This window comes from Oratosquilla oratoria, chromosome 23, assembly GCF_046742065.1.
Source record: "Oratosquilla oratoria isolate Oo_2021 chromosome 23, ASM4674206v1, whole genome shotgun sequence".
Classification (NCBI taxonomy): domain Eukaryota; kingdom Metazoa; phylum Arthropoda; class Malacostraca; order Stomatopoda; family Squillidae; genus Oratosquilla; species Oratosquilla oratoria.
This window is the reverse complement of record NC_134799.1, coordinates 6,748,847-6,768,827: the sequence shown is the minus strand read 5'-3', so window position 1 is coordinate 6,768,827 and position 19,981 is coordinate 6,748,847. Positions and strand designations below refer to the sequence as shown.

General features: G+C 39.2%; 1 protein-coding gene across 4 annotated transcripts in view; it reads right to left on the bottom strand.

Moving 5' to 3' along the window:
• Positions 1-5,283: 5,283 nt before the first annotated feature.
• Positions 5,284-19,981, bottom strand: part of LOC143037932 (histone H3.3C-like) — a 28,335-nt gene continuing 13,637 nt past the window's right edge. For 2 of the 4 annotated variants that reach the window (XM_076206614.1, XM_076206615.1), the window contains 3 exons: positions 17,023-17,146; positions 15,310-15,494; positions 5,285-8,601 (listed from right to left, as the gene is read on the bottom strand). In XM_076206614.1, coding sequence (XP_076062729.1) covers positions 8,442-8,601; positions 15,310-15,494; positions 17,023-17,146 — 469 coding nt within the window. In that variant the 3' untranslated portion in view covers positions 5,285-8,441. Of the gene's footprint in view, positions 8,602-15,309; positions 15,495-17,022; positions 17,147-17,773; positions 17,792-19,981 lie in introns of all 4 variants that reach the window. The other 2 variants (XM_076206612.1, XM_076206613.1) reach the window with 2 other exon arrangements.

The window sequence follows — 19,981 nt, the reverse complement described above, 5'->3', positions numbered from 1 at the left end:
ATATAGATTTAATGTCAAAACTTTGGAGACTTTGATGACACCTCTACAGGCCAATTATATAGAATAATTGGAAAATAACTTCATAAAAAATCACCAAGTTATTTGTGACTTCTACTATCCATTGTTTCTGCCAATCAATTTTTTACCAGCCCTAAAACAACTTTGCCTCTGCAAGGCATGTCATAGGGGCAAGCTATGGAAAGCAGGTTGTAGGGACCAACTACATGAGACAGGTCACAGGAGGTAACTAGGTGAGGTAGTGGAGAAAGTACCCCCCCCCCCGCTGGGGGTACTTCACGAGCATGCTTGTGCATGTATTTTCGTGGGTGGGGGGAGTGGAAGGGGTGATTTCTTCTGGTTGTGTGGTGCTTTTGTCACCAAAGGGCTCCACTAGCAAGATGATGAACTGAGCTGCCAGAACTAATTGTCATGTCAGAAATACTGCTGGTTCTCAGGCAGTCCAATTCTGTGGTAGGGTCACCGAGGCCTCATGGTAGATGAGAGAGACATTACAACACTGGAAAAGAAGCACTGTAGGAGACCAGTTCCATGCCACAGGTACAGACAAGGTTTACTTACTGGGTATGCCTGTATCCTTGATATCATAGATAAGATGTGTAGAGACAAGGTGAAAGTGGAGGCAGTGGCCCTAAGGGAGGTTGTATTAAACAGGGACAGTAATTGCACCATAATCACACTTCTAGTGTCTCAGGCAGCTTGGTCTATTCTATGGAAGGTGTTGCTAGCTGGAAGGGAATCCAATCTTCAGGTGCCAAATCCATAAATGCCCAGATATCCTTACCTTTCACCAAATCATTTCTTGCACATCTTACTATAAAAACTTGATCTATGCACCTTATCACTCTCCAAAGGTCATACTATTCTTCTCAACCATTTCCTGTTCCCATTCTAATCCTCTCAATCAATACACTACCATGCACCTTTTTAACTTTACTGAACAGATTGCTCTCTCTAAATAACTATTCATACTTGTCCCCTTTCCCCTTGTAATCATACACTCTTCCAATCCATTGTTACACTTCCTTTCCTTAGACACACATTAAACAATCTTGCCAGCCATTCCACATAATCATCTTGCCTAGGTCCCTTACCAGCTCTCACCTTTCTCACTGCACTATGTATCTCCTTAGATATGGCTTAATCATTCTCCTCACCCATCCTAGTCATTCTTTTGTCATCTCCTCCTGTTACAATGCCTCCCTATCCTCCCCTACATTAAACATGCTTTGCATACTCTACACATCTTCCACTCACTGTATTCACTTACATTAATATGCTTATCTGCATTCTTCACCCTCTCTCTATGGACTCCCCTCACTTAACACTTTTCACTTCTATCTATATACCAAGGATTTCTTCCCCATTATAAGGGAGGTAACCACATCAAGGCACCCACCCACTACTCTTTCCTCTTAGCTCCTTGTGGATGAAGGGTTCTCCCTGTCTCCTGCCCACTGTCCTGACCAGAATCAATGCAGCAGGGCACGGTACATCCACAGCAAGGTGACCTCCCCTCTCCATACAGAAAATAGAGAAGACGGGTAGAAATCCCTTCAGCTAGCATCAAACTATCATTTATACACAGCCATTCTCCACACATCCCTATCCCCTGCCTTTTCCCTTCCATGTCCAACAGTCATTCTCCTCTTGCTTGAAAAAGCCCTTTCCACCCCATCCATCCATCTTGTCCTTGGTTGTCCCATCAAGTTCACTCCATCCACCTCTACCTTCCACATCTCTTTTGCTAATCTTTCTTCACTCATTCTTTCCATATGTCCGAATCATCCCAATACTTTCACCAACCCTATCTGCAATCTCCTTTTCTAGCCCCACTCTCCTCCTTACTCACTCTATCCAATCTTGTAACCCATATCATATGTCTACCCTTCATCTCACGCACACTTAAACTTCTTTCTGCCTCTCTCAAACTCCAAGTCTCTACCCCATACTGTCATTGCCACAATCATCCCTTCATATAATCTTTTCTTTGCATCCATTTCCAGATACACATTTCTCATGACACTTTTTAATCCCCCCAAAGACATTTCATCACCTTACTTTTACCCACATTTAACTTCAACTTTCTATCACATATCTTCCATCACTAACTGCATTAATTGCCCCTCTGACCTTGCCACAAGCAGTGTCATCTGCAAATAACAACTGGCTCACCTCCTACTTCTCTCCATTATCTTTAACCATCTCCTGTCCCCTGCTCATCCTCACATTTACCTTCCATACCACCTATGTACATATTGAACAGCCATGGTGACACAACAGCCCCACCTTTACCTTAAATCACTTACTCTCTCCATTTCCAATTCTAACAGAAGTTCTACTACTCTCATAAAAACTTTCGACTACCCTTAACAGCTTTCCCTAATCCCATATCTGTAGTACCTCCCACAGTGCCTTCCTGTCTTTTCTAAATCCATAAGGCCCAAAATACATCATTACCTTTTGCCAAAGCACTCACAAATCTGCCTTACCACAAAATCTAATCCACGGGTCTTCTACCTTTCCTAAAACCATGCTTCTCCTCACCGATTACTCTGTTTCTCTCCTAATCCTCTAAACTACTCGTAAGACCCTCCCAAAAGCCTTTCCACCTATACTCAACAAACTGATCCCTCTAAAACTACTACAATCACATGTCCTCTTTTCCTTTGTATAGCAGAATTATATAGACACTCCTCCAATTCTCTGGCACTCTTCTCCCCTCCCTTAGACATACATTAAATGACCTCACTAGCCAGTCCATTATTAGTGTACCTCCCTTCTTCAGACATTCCATATGACACCCATCCAATCCATGTGCCTTACCTGCTCCCATAATTTTTCAAAACTACTTGTACATCTTTTCTTACATTTTCCTCTCCCATCACTTAGTGCCTCCCATTGCCATCATCAATCCCTATCCTCCTTCACATTCAACAGCTCTCTAAAATACTCTACCCATCCTACTCTTTCTGCCTCCACTCCCACAAACATCTGCCTACTGCACCTTTAACCTTTTCTTCTCTGCCTTACTCACCTCCCCTTCCTGTTAACTTCTTTCCAAACAACATAAATGGACATAGAATAAGAAAAAATATCTATATACATCAAGCATCAACATATAGATGTTACGTGAATTATGAGTGTTAAATCCATTACCAGGTTGTGGTAGGCAGTCTTGATTTAAGTGGTAGAAGACGCATCCAACATCAATCCTCTGTAACAGTCTTGATGTCTCGGAATAAATAAGTAACTTGCAGAGAGACCGATGTGTGATAACCTATGGTGGTAAAGGGAGACACTTCTGGATGTTGGGGAACACATAGATCATAGGTTGGCATCTTGAAGTGGAGAAATAATAGCAAAAGAGAGAGCATGTGTAGAATTGTACTTAGCTTTAGTCTAGTAATAGTTTGGAAATGTCCGAAGTAATTTGGAAAAGCGAAGGTTGCACTTCGCATGGAGATTGCAATTCATGAGCTATGTACTTGAAAATTATGTAGTGCAATTGTAGAGGTCCAAAGAACTTGCTTAATTGAGTTGTTGAAATTGACGAATGTAGAAAAATTTCTACATAGTTTTTAGATGAACTGGGGGTCTGCTTCTTATATTCTCTCCACCCTAAGTTTTCACTTCTATCTCTGCTTAGGTCTCTGTTCTGGTTCTCTGCCCAGCCTTATATAGCCCAGGAATGGGTGATCATGTTTCCTGGATGTTGATACATACTTAAACTAGGTAGTTCAGCTACCAATGGGAAAGAACATGTTTTTGTGCCAAATTATGTAACATTTTCTGAGCTTGGCATCATCTGACAGAATGTATTCAAAGTGTGCCCCAACAGATGGGTACTGCGCACTGGTTTACTTTATAACACATTTTAATATACACATGTACATATGAAATATATACAAAATTTCTTTCCACAAGTGACGATAACAACCTATCATATTCATGCAAGTTGTCTTAAAAATATAAACAGGAAACTTTATTCATGTAAGGGTGTGACACATATATTCATGCTAAAGATGCGACATCTCCCATTCCTCGTCCACTTTTACCTCTACTCTATCCTTTACTACCTCCCACACTTCTCTCATCTTTTGGTACTCATTTTCCTTCTCAAACACTCTACGCACTTTCCATCCTTTTCCTCTTTCTCCACTCTCAATTTACCTTCCACCAAAGAATGATCTGATATTCCTCCCACTCTCTCCCCTAAGAACATTGACATCCAAAATTTTTCCTATCCTGCCTTTGGATACCACTACATAGTCCATTAATGCCTTATCAACCACCCTTTCCCACGTGTACTTGTGCTCAATTTTTTTTTTCTAAAATAGCTATCAACTTTCTAAACACATCTCCACTAAGATTTCTACCTGGCACTCCATACTTCCCTTCCACTCAAGCTATAGGTTCATCCCCTACTCTAGCATTGAGATCTCACAGTACTACTAGGCACTTGTTTAAATCTTCCTTCCTCTACTGTTCTAACTACCAGGCCCATATGCACCTTCAAAAACCCACATCTCCCATCCCAGTTTCATCCACATTAACTTTTAAGATACTTCTTTCCACTCCACACTTTCCTTTCTCATCACTTCCTACCAGAGCTACCCTTCTCTCTCATCTTCACTCCCAGACTCAAAATCTTCCCTCCCTTTCAACTTAGTTTCACTTAATACCAACACATCCATCTTTAATCTACATATCTTTTTCCTTTTAATCTCATCTGTACCACACCCATGCACATTTAGGCTTGATTCACACTATCGGTCCGGTCGCGCTCCGCTCTCGGTCCGGTCCAATATTGTCTCATTAATTTCAGTGGAAGCATTCACACTGGCGCTCTCGCTCCAGTCACGGTTCCGTCAAAAGATATTTTTACTGGACCGTAAGCGGACCGTGAGCACCAGTGTGAACTCAGTTGCCACAGTCCTGCTCCACTCCAGTCGAGATTCAGCCTTCATATAAGCAAGTAGTGTTACCTTCTCTCCTACCAAACCATGGATAATCCAAAGAAAACACCACAATGGGATCATGATTAAGTTAGAAAAATGATAAAAATACGTTTTCTTTTTATTTATCACTGATACAATGACAATGCATACAGCGAGGATATACATAAGCACCAACTGAATAAAATATAACCTACAAAACTTACTTTAATTTTGTGGATTCAGATGAAATGCTAATAGAATTAGTCATAAGGTAAACCAGAGATGTATGACCTGACTTCGCTACACTACAGTGATAACGTGGCGAAAAGAAGAAGCTGTGTTGAAATAAGCAGGCAGCTGGGTTGTGAAGGTAAGAAATTCCATACAATAGCCTAATGTCCACTGTGGAAATGCAGAGTATGAAATTCTCCTTCAGTCTTCCTATCTTGCAACATAGGATGAACCCACAATCTCTTTCTTTTTCTATTTTGTTTTCCTTCTTCTTCATCAAGTGCAATAGCGATTATTGCCAACTCAGCGTCAGAAAAGTCACACATCCTTCATAACGGATGGTAAGACTTCTACTGGTGTCGAGGGAGGGGCGATGACGGGAGCGAGAGCAGACCGTACGTGTGAATACCTCAGAACCGAGAGCGGACCGCGACCGGACCGATAGTGTGAATCAACCCTTAATGACCCAAATCTTAGGGTTCTGGTTGGAAATCTCCCGGACCCTCTTATGCCTTGACCTCTCATAGTATAGGGTTAAAGAGAGCAGGATATTTAGTCCCATCACTCCTATATAGTCTTACAATTCTCCATCAAATACTCACACTACTTATTTTGAAGCCATGATAAATTGGAGAGTAGGAAACAGGACCCTGTGAGCAATACTCCTTTCCTGTTAAGGTAAATACATCCACTCTCCTCTTAGCCCCCCTCACCTTACATTTTGCTTCCATCCTCTTTACTTTCATATGCTCACCCATATTTTTTTTTAACCATTCCTCTATGCTTGAGCTGTCCCCACCTCTTCATTCCACCATTCAGTTTCTCCTGTTCTCTTCCACCCTCATCCCACAGTTTTTGTGCACTTCATTCTTTAAACATACTGATTTTTCTTACTTGCCTTTCCTGATTTCATTTCATTCAGTGGTAATACATCCACCTTTCTTCTCATAAATATGTTACCAATCTCTTCCCTTTTGTTCTTATCTGTACCACATCCATGTACATTCAAAGACCCTATAACTAGGAAAAGAGTCCTCCTAGGCCCTCTTTCCCTTGATTATTTGTATGAGAAAAATTTAGGAGGGGATTCCTAGTCCAATCCCTTCATCCCATTAAGTCACCTTCCAAGGTATGCATGGGGACACCATTGTGGGATTTCCCCTGCCTCCTCAACCGCACAAGGATCAGATGTGATATGAAACGATAACTCCGTTAGCATTCGGAATTTTATTATAAACATTATATTTTCCTACAAAGTTAACACTAGTTCCATAAATCTTAATTACCATTCATCATACTATGTAATATACATATATATAAACATATATATATATATTGATTTTTGGGATGGTTGACCTCATAAATTAAAATCTGTCCTACATGGACTAGTTTCAATCAATCAAACCATTACTCTGGCTCCCTCCCTTGCTTGAAAATCTATGGCCACCAATTGCATTTCTTTTCACTAAAATAAAATAAGGATTTTGAGAAGTATCATGGAGGTGGAAGGTTCAAGAGTGTGGAAGGAAGAGGTGGATGGAGTTAACTTGAGGGGAAGACCAAGAATGAGATTAATGGATGGGGTGAAGGGAGCCTTTAGTAAAAGGGGAATGTCTGTTGAGCAGGAAAGGAAGAAGGCTTGAGATAGGTGCAAGTGGAGAATGGTTATCAATGGACTATGAACTGAGACAGCCTGAAGGAATTTCTTCTTGTCCTCTCTATTTTTTGTAAGAGGGGACAGGGATGACCCTTCATCCACAAGAAAGGATATGACAGGATTGATGGAGGCACTGTAGTGTTGCAGATGTATGATGGAGGGGATAGTTTGTTGAAAGCAGTCAAGTTTTTACAAGAGTACTTACGGCATGCATGAGGTTTGGCAGTGGAGAGAATGGTCTGAGATAAAGTAGGGCTGTATCAGGGTTGTATGATGTTGCTCAGGTTGTTCAACATGCATTCAGATGGTGTGGAGAGGGAGGTGACTGCAAGTGTGTTTGGAATTGGTGAGTGAAAATGGTGGGAAATGGGTGACACTGAATTTGTAACTTATTCTAAGGAGACTGAAGCAGTTGGTGATTGAATTTGGAAAGATGTGTGATGTTGGCAGGTTGAAAATTAATTTGGAGGGTAAGAGGCTGGAGCAGAATGAAAAGTGTTATAAGAAGTATGTTCCTAGAAAAGGTTATATGGAACAGACTGAGTTTCAGAGGGACAGAATGGAAAAGCATGAACATGTTTGAGAAGTATGGTGAGTGTTATGAAGATGGACAGAGATATGTACATGGGAGGCTGAAAACAGGTGAAAGGAGGGTAGTTAGTTAGGGTAGATTAAATCGTGTTGAGGTGGTCTGAGCAAATGGAAAAGATGAATGAGGAAATACAGACAGACATACAGACACACAAATGAACGACAGAAAATTGAGTCAATCTGAGAACAAGTTTAAAAATGAAGTGAATGGCTGTGAAGCAGTAAAGATAAAGCAAAAGTTATGAGAGATTAGAGGATAGGATAATGCAGCATAAAGTAATGTTCTTTCCTCTGTGAATAATTTTGTGTGGACAAGGGGGGTCAACCAGCTCCAACTGTAAGGCCCAGCCATAAAAGCACAGTCTCGCTACATTGCCTTTGATATGAGCAGTGTGGTTGGGGAGAGTAATGACCTTTCATCCAAGAGATACCAAGATGGGAGGGGCATCAAATAGGTTTAATGTGTATAAAAAAGGTCTGCTTTGGCTCAGCCACACTCTTCTTTTGGTATGTCTAGGCGACCCTTATAATTGTGGGTTCCACATTTGCAGATTCACATATTCATATTTTTTCAAAGGTGGGGTAGTTCCACATCAAGTGTGTGTGTGTGTGTGTTTTTTTTTAATATTTCAGCTATTTTGACAGTGCAAGTTAATTTAGGCATGTTCTAGTTAATTCTTAGTTAAAGTTTGGAAATTATTCATAGAACTTCCAAATTCATGGTGGTCTGTCACCTAACTCCCACACATGTCAGGGCTAATGTGTAAGTAGAAAATCTAAAAACTTACTTTGTTTATACAAAAAAAAGCAGGTACATGGACAAATAAAACACTTGTACTTTGTATAAAAAAAGTAGCTAAAAAAAAAAAATAAAAAAAATAAAATAAAATAAAAAATAAATAAATAATACTGGAGGGACAGAGATGCCTTATGTAGATAGTTAGAAACCACAAGGTTAAAAAAGTAACAATAACTTAATTCCATAAGTTCCAAAGTTATCATCACTATATGTAATCCCCTCTAATTTTGCGAACCAAACGAATGTCATTTGGGTACAGTGTGACCCTGCGGGCATGAATAGCACACAAGTTTGCAGATTCCAGTAGTCCTATCAGGTATGCCTCCGCTGCCTCCTGAAGACACTCAAGGGCAAGTTTCTGAATTCTGAAAAAATAAGACTTGAGATGTATCTTTTTACAAAAAAAAAAAAAAAAAAAAAAAAAATAATAATAATATATATATATTAGGGCTGGGCGGGATCCGAGTACTGGACCCGAATCCACCGGATCCGACAAGGCAGGAGGGACCCGAGTACCAGATGTTGGTACTCGGATCCGCTGAGACGAGTACAAACGATTACTCAAAGATCTATTTTCCCTGTGGAGCCAAAATTCGTTATGACCACTATCTATACGAAGCATTACATTTATACCATACTTGATATTATCATTAATTAGTTACAAAGTCATATGTTGCAAATGAAATTACAATAGAAATAAACTATTATTTTCGGCTAGCGATGCATGGCATACAATTTCAGTATTGCCATCGGCATCTCAAATTCTTCGGAGACTGATTGGCTGATGCGCTGTGACGTCACAGCAGAGGGTATAAATAGTGCCGCGCACTCCACTGAACCGTAATATAACTAATGCAAACTTTTTTGTACAGCAGTAAATATGTAACAAATATAAATCTGTGTGCATAACTGACGTATTATAGTGGACAAAATACTTCAGCAGTCAGAGATAATTCAGCAGTCAGATAGAGATTCCTTGGTGTTCCTCTTGAGTGGGATTCGCCTAGTTGGTGTGGACTCGAGTAGATGTAGCTGTGGCGATTACCAATGCCAGGCGAATACCGCGCGACTGGGATCCGACAGAGGATGTCAGTCGGATCCCGCTCCCAAACGAATCCGTGGACTCGCGCTGCCAGTTCTCCGTGCTGAAGGAAGTACTCGGATCCGGATCCGAATCCCGCGGATCCGCCTGGCCAAGTACTCGGATCCGCGAATACTTAAGAACTCGGATCCTGCCCAGCCCTAATATATATATATATATATATATATATATATATATATCAAGGGCTTCATCATCCTTACAGATCCTTGTGTGATGGCATCTACATCATGGGACCACACTCCAACCCCAGAAAAGCCTGGGGACTAAATTGTCACAAAAAACCCTTACTATCCTGGAGGATGGCACACATCCCTTGGAGCAGCTTTGGGTGTCTTGGGCAAGTATCAAAACCCTTACCCAAAAGTACACTTACACAATTTTTCCACCTCGAAGGATAATTCTCTGGCAATCATCCCTCTTCTCCTATCAGCTGTAGATGTAGAGAGCAACCCTGGACCCACCACAAATTATAATGTCCGTCATGCTCTAAACCCATCACCTCATGCCATCAGACAAAGGGCTCAATTCAATGTAATTTCTGCAAAAACTGGGCCAACCTCACTTGTACAACAATTACATACATACATATACCAAAGGCTTTTTCCTCCTTACAAGGAGACGTTCCTCATGCCCACCCCTGAGCTCACACTGGCCTCTCCACCTCCAGCCTGCATCCTCATCCACATCCCAAACCTTGCCCTCCCTTCTCCCCTCAACCTCCCCCTCCTCCTAATCCTCTTCCAACTGTCCCCCAACCCGTGCAGCAGCCTCCAACACACACACATCAACATATTACAATTGTATTATTACAAAATATATGGCATCATCATGAAAAAAATACAAACACAAACACTCAAACAACACAAGATAAACAATGCCATCATACAAGGAACAAAACTCTGACACACAAAATTTTATATATATACATATTGAGACATTCTGACAGGTTGACGTAAGCACAGTAGGAAACACAGGAGTCTTAGTCTTGAGTTTATTCCTGACTAGTTTTGCAGATGTGCTTTTTCAAAGCACACCTGCAAAACTAGTCAGGATAAACTCAAGACTAAGACTCCTGTGTTTCCTACTCCGCTTACGTCATATATATATATATATATATATATATATATATATATAAAATGGAAAACATATGTGGGATACAAAGTAAATTACTAAGTTGGATGGAGGATTTCTTGCATGAAAGAAAAATATGAATAGTGCTCAGAGAAGAGTTCAGCTTGGGAGGAGGTGATTATTGGAGTTCCACAGGGATCAGTATTGGCTCTAATAATGTTTACTATTTATGTGAATGACATGGATGAAGATGTGGATTGTTAAATGAGCTTCTTTGCAGATGATGTTAAATTGTTGAGGATAGTGAATATTGAAATGGTTTGTGAATCACAACAGAGGCCTAAACAAGGTTTGGAAATGGAGCCAGAAGTGGGATGTGGACTTCATCATTAAGAAATGCAGCATAATGGAGTTCAGGAGGAAGAAAAAAGAAAAAGACCATATAAAATGGGAACAAAGGAAATAAAGAAAGTGGGATCTAAAAAAGACCTGGAAGTAATTATCTCAAATGACATGTCCCCTGGTAAACAGATATACAAAAGTGTTGGAGAATATTACAACTTGCTAAGATCAATAAAGATGGCTTTTATCTATCTAGACAAGAAATAGTTAAAAAAAAACAAAAAAGTACTAGTCACACTAATAAGGCTGAGACTTATGCTGCAACACTTGGCACCCAGTACAAAAAAAAAATATATAAAGAAAATTGAATGAATCCAGAGTGCAGCCATGAAAATGGCCTCAACACTTTCAAATCTGTCATATGAGAAGAGACTGGCTAAATTGAAATTGCCACACTTTGGAACAAAGAAGAGAAAGAGGCAATCTGCTGACCATCTACAGAATAATGAAAGACACAGAAGTCCTTGCTAGAGTTATAGAAAAGACCTGGAGAGAAAGAGAGAGAGAAAAGGATAAAACAATAGGGTATGCAAAAACTATACACAAATTTAAGAGCAAACTAGATATTGCAAGATACAAAGACAAGACACCACGAGCATATCTCCCCTTCCCATAAGATACAACTAGGTAAATTACAAACACATACCAGGTAAGTGGCAAATATATATCAAACTAAGAAATATGTAAAAATACACAGGGAAGAAAAAAAGAAACTACGAAAAAGACAATAGACACGTGTAAGGAACAACCTAAACAATTCAACAGGTATGTAAATGGTAAATTAAAAAATAAACAAGAAATAGTGAAACTGCATCTAGGGAATGAGGAATATATAGATGTAGAAATGGCTGAAATGACAAATATTTCAAATCTGTATTCGCACTTGAAAATACATAAAATTGGGATGAAGGACAGAAAGATCCCTCCCAATGAAAGAAATAATTGTGACACAAGGAAATACGGGACCAAATAGTAAACCTTGATGTCAGAAAATCTCACAGTCCAGATGGAATTGCAAATTGGATACTAAAAGAATGTATAGATGAACTAACGGACAAAATATATAAGATAGAGTGCTCACTCAAAGAAGGAAAGGTACCACAAGTTTGGAAAAATGAAAACATTGTACCAATATATAAAGGGGGAGATAAGGAAGACCTAACAAACTATAGACGGTCTCCCTTACAAGCACAATAGCTAACATATGTGAAAAAATTATTAAAAGTAGATGGATTAAACATCTGGAAGAAAATAATATACTGAATCTAAAACAACTTGGCTTTAGACAAAGATCATGTGCCACTAATTTTTTTTTTTTTTTTTTTTTTTTTACTTGAGGCTAATAGACATAATGCAAGAAAGGGATGGATGGGCTGATTGTGCTTTCCTAGATTTACAAAAGGCATTTGATAAAGTACCACACAAAAAGCTACTAAGAAAACTCAAAATAACAGGTGTACAAGGAAAGTTATTGAAATGGATGGAAGATTTCTTGTACGGGAGAAAAATGAGGATGGCAGAGACAAAAAGTCAACCTGGGAAGAAACAAGTGGAGTCCCACAAGGTTCTGTATTAGCTCCAATAATGTTTGCCATATATATAAATGACATGGATGAAGGTGTAGAATGTTATATGAACTTCTTTGCAGATGACACAAAACTACTAAAGAAAATAGGTACAGAAAAAGACTGAATCACTACAGAAAGACCTGGACAAAGTCTGGGAATGGAGCCAAAAGTGGGAAGTGAACTTCAACATCAAGAAATGTAGTGTAATGGAGTTTGGAAAAATTAAAAATAGAATATCAGGGCAACATAAAATTGATACAAAGAAAGTAAAAAAAGTTAGCTCGGAAAGGGACTTAGGAGTAATTATCAGCAAAGACATGTCACCAGACAAGCATATTAACAAAATAGTCGGAGAAACCTACAATTCACTAAAGTCAATAAAGGTGACCTTTAACTACTTGGACAAGATTATGGTAAGGAAAATATTAGTCACACTGATAAGAACAAGATTGAAGTATGCTGCAACACTATGGACACCCACCACAAAAAAGAATATAAAGAAATTAGAATCCTAAAAGCAACAACAGAGATGGCACCAACACTTTCAAAACTGACATACAAAGACTGTCTCAACTGGAACTACCAACCCTGGAACAAAGAGAAAGAGATCTACTGGCCATTTACAGAATCATGAAAGGCATGAAAGTCCTTGACAGAGAAGATTGACAGAGAAGATGTGGGATAAAGTCCTTGACACAGAAGATTGACAGATGTGGGATAAAAGAAAAACAAGAGGAAATGAAAAGAAACTAAAAAAGTATAGTTATAGAAGATACCTGGAGAGAGAGTAAAAAAAAAAAAAAATTAAGAACTAGATGCTGAAAGATACAAAGATGGGTCACCATGAGCATAGCTCCCTTCCCATAAAATATAACTAGGGTAGGAAATGGTCCAATTGATGGAGTGGTTGGGAAATGTGGAGTTCCAGGAAAGAATCGTAGTGGAGAGTTGATGGTGGAAATGTGTCTAGAAAGAGAGTTGATGATAGCAAATACAGTGTTTCGGAAGAAAGTCAAGCATAAGTACACATGGGAGAGGGTGGTGGATGGAAGGGTGGTAGATAGAGTGTTAACCCCTTCCATACGGTGCCGCACACGTAGGCGTCATGGACTTAGATCTCGGTGGCAGCAGCCAATGCCAGCCGTACGACGTGTCGTAATAATACTCGCATTATAAAATATAGTCACCGCTTATATCGATAGTTCTCTCTTCACCCGTGAATTTTGATAACCATAGAAAATGCGATTACAAAAGAATTAGAAAGAATGTCATTATGGAGGGGCGACTACAATAAATATAATCAAGACGCCGATATGGCAGCCTCGCGAATACACTCGCTCCCCATGACGCCTACGTGTGCGGCACCGTATGGAAGGGGTTAATGGATTATGTAGTGGTAAATAGGATTATGATAGGAAGAGTTAAGGATGTACATGTGCTAAGGGGAGAGGGTGGGGGAATATTAGATCATTTTTTGGTGGAAGGTAAGTTGAGAGTGGAGGATAAATGGAGAAAGAGGAAAGGGACAAAAGGTAGGGAGGTGCTTAGAGTGAACTCTTTAAATGAAAAGGAAAAGGAGTACAAGAAGAAGCTGAACGAGTGGGAGGGAGTGAAGGATAGAGTAGAGCTAGGTGTGGAGGAGGAATGGGGATGGTTCAAGGAGGGAGTCATAAAATGTGCAAGGATGGTGTGTGAGCCAGCTGTTGTTTGCGGACGACACTGCATTTGTGGCAGGTTCGGAGGAGGGCAGACTGTGCCTATCTAGACCTACAAAAGGCATTTGACAAAATACCACACAAGATATAAGAAAATTAGAATCAATAGGTGGCATCACAGGTAAACTATTAGAATGGATGGAAGACTTCCTGACTGGGAAAAAAATGAGGGTAGTAATTAGAGACAAATACTCAAAAAGGGAAGAAAGGATAAGTGGTGTTCCACAAGGGTCAGTGTTGGCTCCAGTCATGTTTGCCATATACATAAATGACATGGATGACGGAATTGAATGTTATATGAATTTCTTCGCAGATGACGCAAAAATATTGAAGAAAGTAAGAACAGAAGAGGACTGTGATTCATTACAATCAGACCTGGACATAATCTGGAAATGGACTCAAAAGTGGGAAGTGAACTTCAATATCAAGAAGTGTAGCATAATGGAGTTTAGAAAAAGTAAAAACACAATTTCAAAAAATTATAAAATTAGTGAAGAAGAAATTAAAAAAGTGCACTCAGAAAGGGACCTTGGAGTAATAATCAGCAAAGACATGACACCGGATAAACATATAAACACAATAGTCGCAGAAACCTTCAACCTATTAAGGTCAATGAAAGTGGCATTTGATTACTTGGATGAAGAAATGATTAAAAAAATATTAGTTACATTGATTAGACCAAAACTGGAATACACAGCAACACTATGGTCACCCAGTATTAAAAAGAATATAAGGAAACTAGAAAGAATACAGAGAGCAATGACAAAGTTGGCACCAGCTCTTTCCAAATTAACATACAAAGATTATCGAAATTGGAACTAACAACACTGGAGCAGAGAAGAGAAAGAGGTGATCTACTGACTATATTTAGAATCATGAAAGGAATGGAAATCCTTGATAGGAATGATTTACTAAAAAATGACAATGGAAAAACAAGAGGTCATGAAAAGAAACTAAAAAAGGATAACTATAGAAGAGATCGGAAAAAGAATAGCTTCCCACACAGAGTGCTGGATACCTGGAATAACTTAGATAAAGGAACAGTGTGTGCAAACACTATTCAAGACGTTAAGAAAAAACTTGATGCTGAAAGATACAAAGACGGGTCACCATGAGCATAGCTCCCATCCCATATAATACAACTAGGTAAATACATCCAGGAATAGCAACATCTGTTAGACAAGATTTAGCATAGTGCTGGAGAGGATTCCTTACCTTAAGCTTTTATCTTTGTCACAAAACTGTTGTACAACTTCCCTTACAAGCCTACTAAAAGAAAGTTTTCTGATGAGAAGGTTTGTGGACTTTTGGTAATGTCGAATCTCACGAAGAGCTCTGGTACCTGGACGCCATCGGTGACTTCTTTTGCTTAAAGTAGTTTCATTTGAGGTCTTTCCACTCTTCAATTATATGTAAAAAAACAAACAAACAAATAAATATATATATATATATATTAATAATAAAAAATAATAATAATACATACACATACCAAGGGCTTTTTCCCCTTTACAAGGGAGACAGCCAAAGTAAAAAAGCATAAATCCACTCCCACCCATTTCATCCACACATATTCCACTTCATTCACCACCCCTCCCTCTTTTCTTGGCTCCTCCTGGATGATGGGTCATCCTTGCATCTCGCCCACTGCCCTGGGTCAGAAGCAATGCAATAAGACACAGCACATCCATAGCAAGGGAGCTTCATTTAATCCGCAACCCCCCCCTCCCTGTCTCCTCATGCAGAAAAAGAGACAACGGGAAATCCCTTTGGGCTGCATCAAAATATCATTCATTTGTACTCCCTAACCCCCCTCCCCATCACCCAGTATCACAGAGTCATCCATACAAAACCATTCTCTCATGTCAAGGAAATCCTTAACTTTAAGGACTTTCCTTTTATGGTGTAAATGGTCTGTTGATCTTGTATTTGTGCAGTGTGTGTCTTTGGGGTTTTGTTTTGTATGGTCTGTAGGGTGTTGTGGTGTGTCTTAGTGAGATTAGGGGTCCATCCAGAGCATGAATAATTCATCACTGAACATATATACATTGTAATTTCTTTGTTTTGTCTGTTGTTCCTGCAGTGGACAAGGTGCAGGGATGACCTGTCATCCAGGAGGTGCTAAGATAAGAGGGAGGGTGGAGGGGTGTGGAGTGTATTCAGGGATGAAATGGGTGGGAATGATTTTATGCCTTTTCCTTTTTGGCTACCTCCCTTGTAAGGGGGAGAAAGCCTTGGTATATGTATGTATTTACATACATATACCAAGGCTTTTTCCCCCTTACAAGGGAGGTAGCCAAAAAGGAAAAGGCATAAAATCATTCCCACCCATTCCATCCCTGAATACACTTCACACCCCTCCACCCTCCCTCTTATCTTAGCACCTCCTGGATGACGGGTCATCCCTGCACCTTGTCCACTGCCCTGGGTCAGAAGCAGTGTCGCAAGACACAGCACATCCACAGCAAGGCCGCTTCATTAAATCGGCGACCCCCCCTTCTCCGTCCCCCCATGCATAAAAGGAGAAGACGGGGAGAAATTCCTTCGGGCTGCATCAATTTACCACTTTCATATACATATATACTAAAAGCCCTATACCCTTTACATGGAGAAGGCTGAGTCAAAGCACACACCCACATAAGAAATAAACCTTCTTTGTCAGCTTGGAAATGAAGGACTTTCCTCTCCTCCACCATACTGCTTGGGTCAAATGCACTGAATAAGGCAAGTCCATAGAAGGGCCCAAAATCTGAGGCTGGTTTATTCCCTACCAATTTACCATACGTCCACCCATCCCACCTGGAGAAATAGCGAATTTAAGAATAATATTTGGAACATGATCATAAGAAGTTTATGAATATAATCCTAATCTTGTTTTAGTAGTAACTACAAATGTTCTCCAAAACAGTAAATCAAAGATACAATACTTACAGATGATTTTGCAGGAAGAATGCTGCTTCTTTTCTTTTTCTTTGCTACTTTTGGATCAACATTGGGAACAGTCTCCTCCAGTGGAGGTGCCACTGTCCCTTTCAGAGGAGTTGAAGTAAAGTTTCTGTTAAAAAATAATAACAACAATAAATAAATAACAGATAAATCAATCAATTCCAGGTCTCTCTTGCAGGAGACTCACAGTTCCCAAGGTTTATGGGTCCACCTTTTACTTTACAATCATACATGTTCCAAAAAGCCTTGTTCCTCCTTATAATGAGGGTGGTCAAGTCAAAGCTAAATACCTATCCAAAACCAGTTTGGTATCTCTCCAAAACATAGCAATGATGTGTATATTTCCATCATTATTTGTCCCTGTCTATTCACAAATAATTTTTTTTTTATAAGGAAACATTCTCCACTATCAATACTTCCCCTGCCATGAGATATTTAAAACAACATGATTTTAGCTTAAAGAAACCTGTGTATGAAAACAATCGCTACACATATGGAAAACCCTTTCTTTTTATAATAAAAAAAAAGTATATACATAAACTTCATTTTCATCCAGCTTCTACTAGAACAGTGTTACCTAATAATATTTCTTATGAAACAATGTATGTAATAGTCACCAACATGTTCATCTCACAAAAATGAGATTAAAATGATTATTTTCCAACAAGACTAAAGCATCAATTCCAATATTTTTTTTCATTCAATACCACAGACTCACAGTACAGTAGATACTTACATTCTGTTGATAGTGTTGCTTGAAAGTAGAAAATCACATCATTTTACATAATGGACTTGGATAATGTAGTATTTAAAAAATTATATTTCAAACAAGGAAAATAATAAATAAATCTAAGAAACATTGTATCTTTTAGTCTAGACTATAAAATATATTCTTAATAAAACATCAAAACATAATAACAATTTCATTGGTTCCCATAAAAAAAAAAGTTCTTTTATAGTAAAGCACTTGTTACTCAACATTTTTAGGGTATGTGTCATTACTAATATAGTATTTTCAGACCTTGTAAATCTAAAGATTTTATGGAATACAACAATAACTACCTGCCAATAAATGATAATGCTGAAAATATATTCATGCATAATACCTTTTCCTTTTCTTGATATGCAAATTACGGTTTCTCTACAATCCACTGCCCCCAGGACACCAACCTCAGCCCACAGGTCAATGAAAAGTTTTTGTGTTGTCTTAGGGAAATGAAGGGCAGTGTAGCATGCTTTGCATCTTCCATGTAGTGGTTATATTTTAGTTAACTGATGCACTCCCAAGTCAATTATGTTTTGGTACACCTAGGTCTCTTAACCTTTGGAATATGATGACACCTATGTATGTGCCATGAGCTGCAAGTAGGGTATATAAGGATGCTGGTGTTGGGTTCCTGATTATATTTATTTTGTAGCTGTAGCTCAGTGCCCTCCTTATTCTGTGAACAGGCTTGATCCCATTTTCTGTAATGTTATATTTATTCAGGGTGAAAGGGAACAAGTATAACAGCAGTAATTTAGTATTTTGTACTGCACATATTATGATGCATTATCGTACATCAGGCAACCTTATGTGCAAGCGAATATTTGACTCGTATGGAAGAGATTAATCCAACACTCGCCAACTGCCACTCGTGCAGACATTTGGGGCCAGGACAACCCACTTCAGAAATTGGCCCAGGACATAAAACACCACCAATTCCCAAAGTGAGTTTATGTCCTTGGCCCTAACATCCACACAAGTAGTGGTTGGTGTTGGATTGAGACTTAGATGTATTGTTCTAATGCAGGGTTATGACCTAAATGTAGGCATGCCAGTGCAACTGGTTTCAGGAACGACTTCGCAGAGTTGTTATCTGGGGGAGTTGGGTGGAGTATAGAATTTGACAAATTATTAAGAACAGCAGTTTTGTGATCTGTGTATTTACCTAACTGTAGTATACAGGAGAAGAGCAGTGCTCCTTTGGTCCTGTCTGCTGTTCTCCAATTTTTTCATACCTAGCCTTAAACTAATATACAATTCCAACTCTATACCCTGATTTCCAATTATCATATTTAGATTTTAATTCATGTATCATTCTAGCTTGGAGAACTGTATTTCTTCACATATTTTAGACAAGTGGTCTTTCTCAATTTGTTCCCGTGATCTCTTCTTTAATCAAAAGATTTTTTGTCAATGGAATCTATCCCCTTTAGTGACCTGAATCCTCTTTCTCTTCAATCTTTCAAGGTTGGCAAACCCAGTGCTTTTAGTCTATCCTCATACTTGTATTTGGGTGCTTTTGTATGGATGTATTGTGATGTTGAGATGGGTTATTGTGGATGTTTGAAAAGAATACTCCTAAAGTAGTTTTCATGTTGTGCATGCTAATTTTAACCAACTAATCATTGCCTTGATTTTCATAAGTGAAAAACCCACAGCCTCACAGTGGCTGGTAATTGTCATTGGGACCTCTCTCATTCCTCTCTGGGAAGACACTGGACTGCTGAGTGTTATATCAGTGTGGGACTGTTTCTATGTTACCAGCTCAAAATTGTAGGAAGAGAACAGTCTCCAACTGTCAGCTCTCCAATGTCAAACTGGCATCCTTTTTCTATCTTATTACAAATATTCATCTTATCTCTACAAGAACAATTCTTTTAGTCACTCTTTTGGTGGTACAGCTAAAATGCTTGGGTACCAGGACAGGCAACACGGTTGAAGTCATGGAAAGACAGATTATAATACAATCATATGCAGGGATCAGTTCAGTTGCACAAAACAGACATTTTGGACACTGCAACTTAGATTAAAACAATGCTTGGCACACAGGACAAACTTACAAAGTGCTCTCCAATATTCTCAAGACTGCTGCTACTATCTATATACCAAGGGCTCTTTTCCCCTTGCAAGGGAGGTATCCAAGTCAAAAGGCAAATATCTACTCCCATCCACCACCCT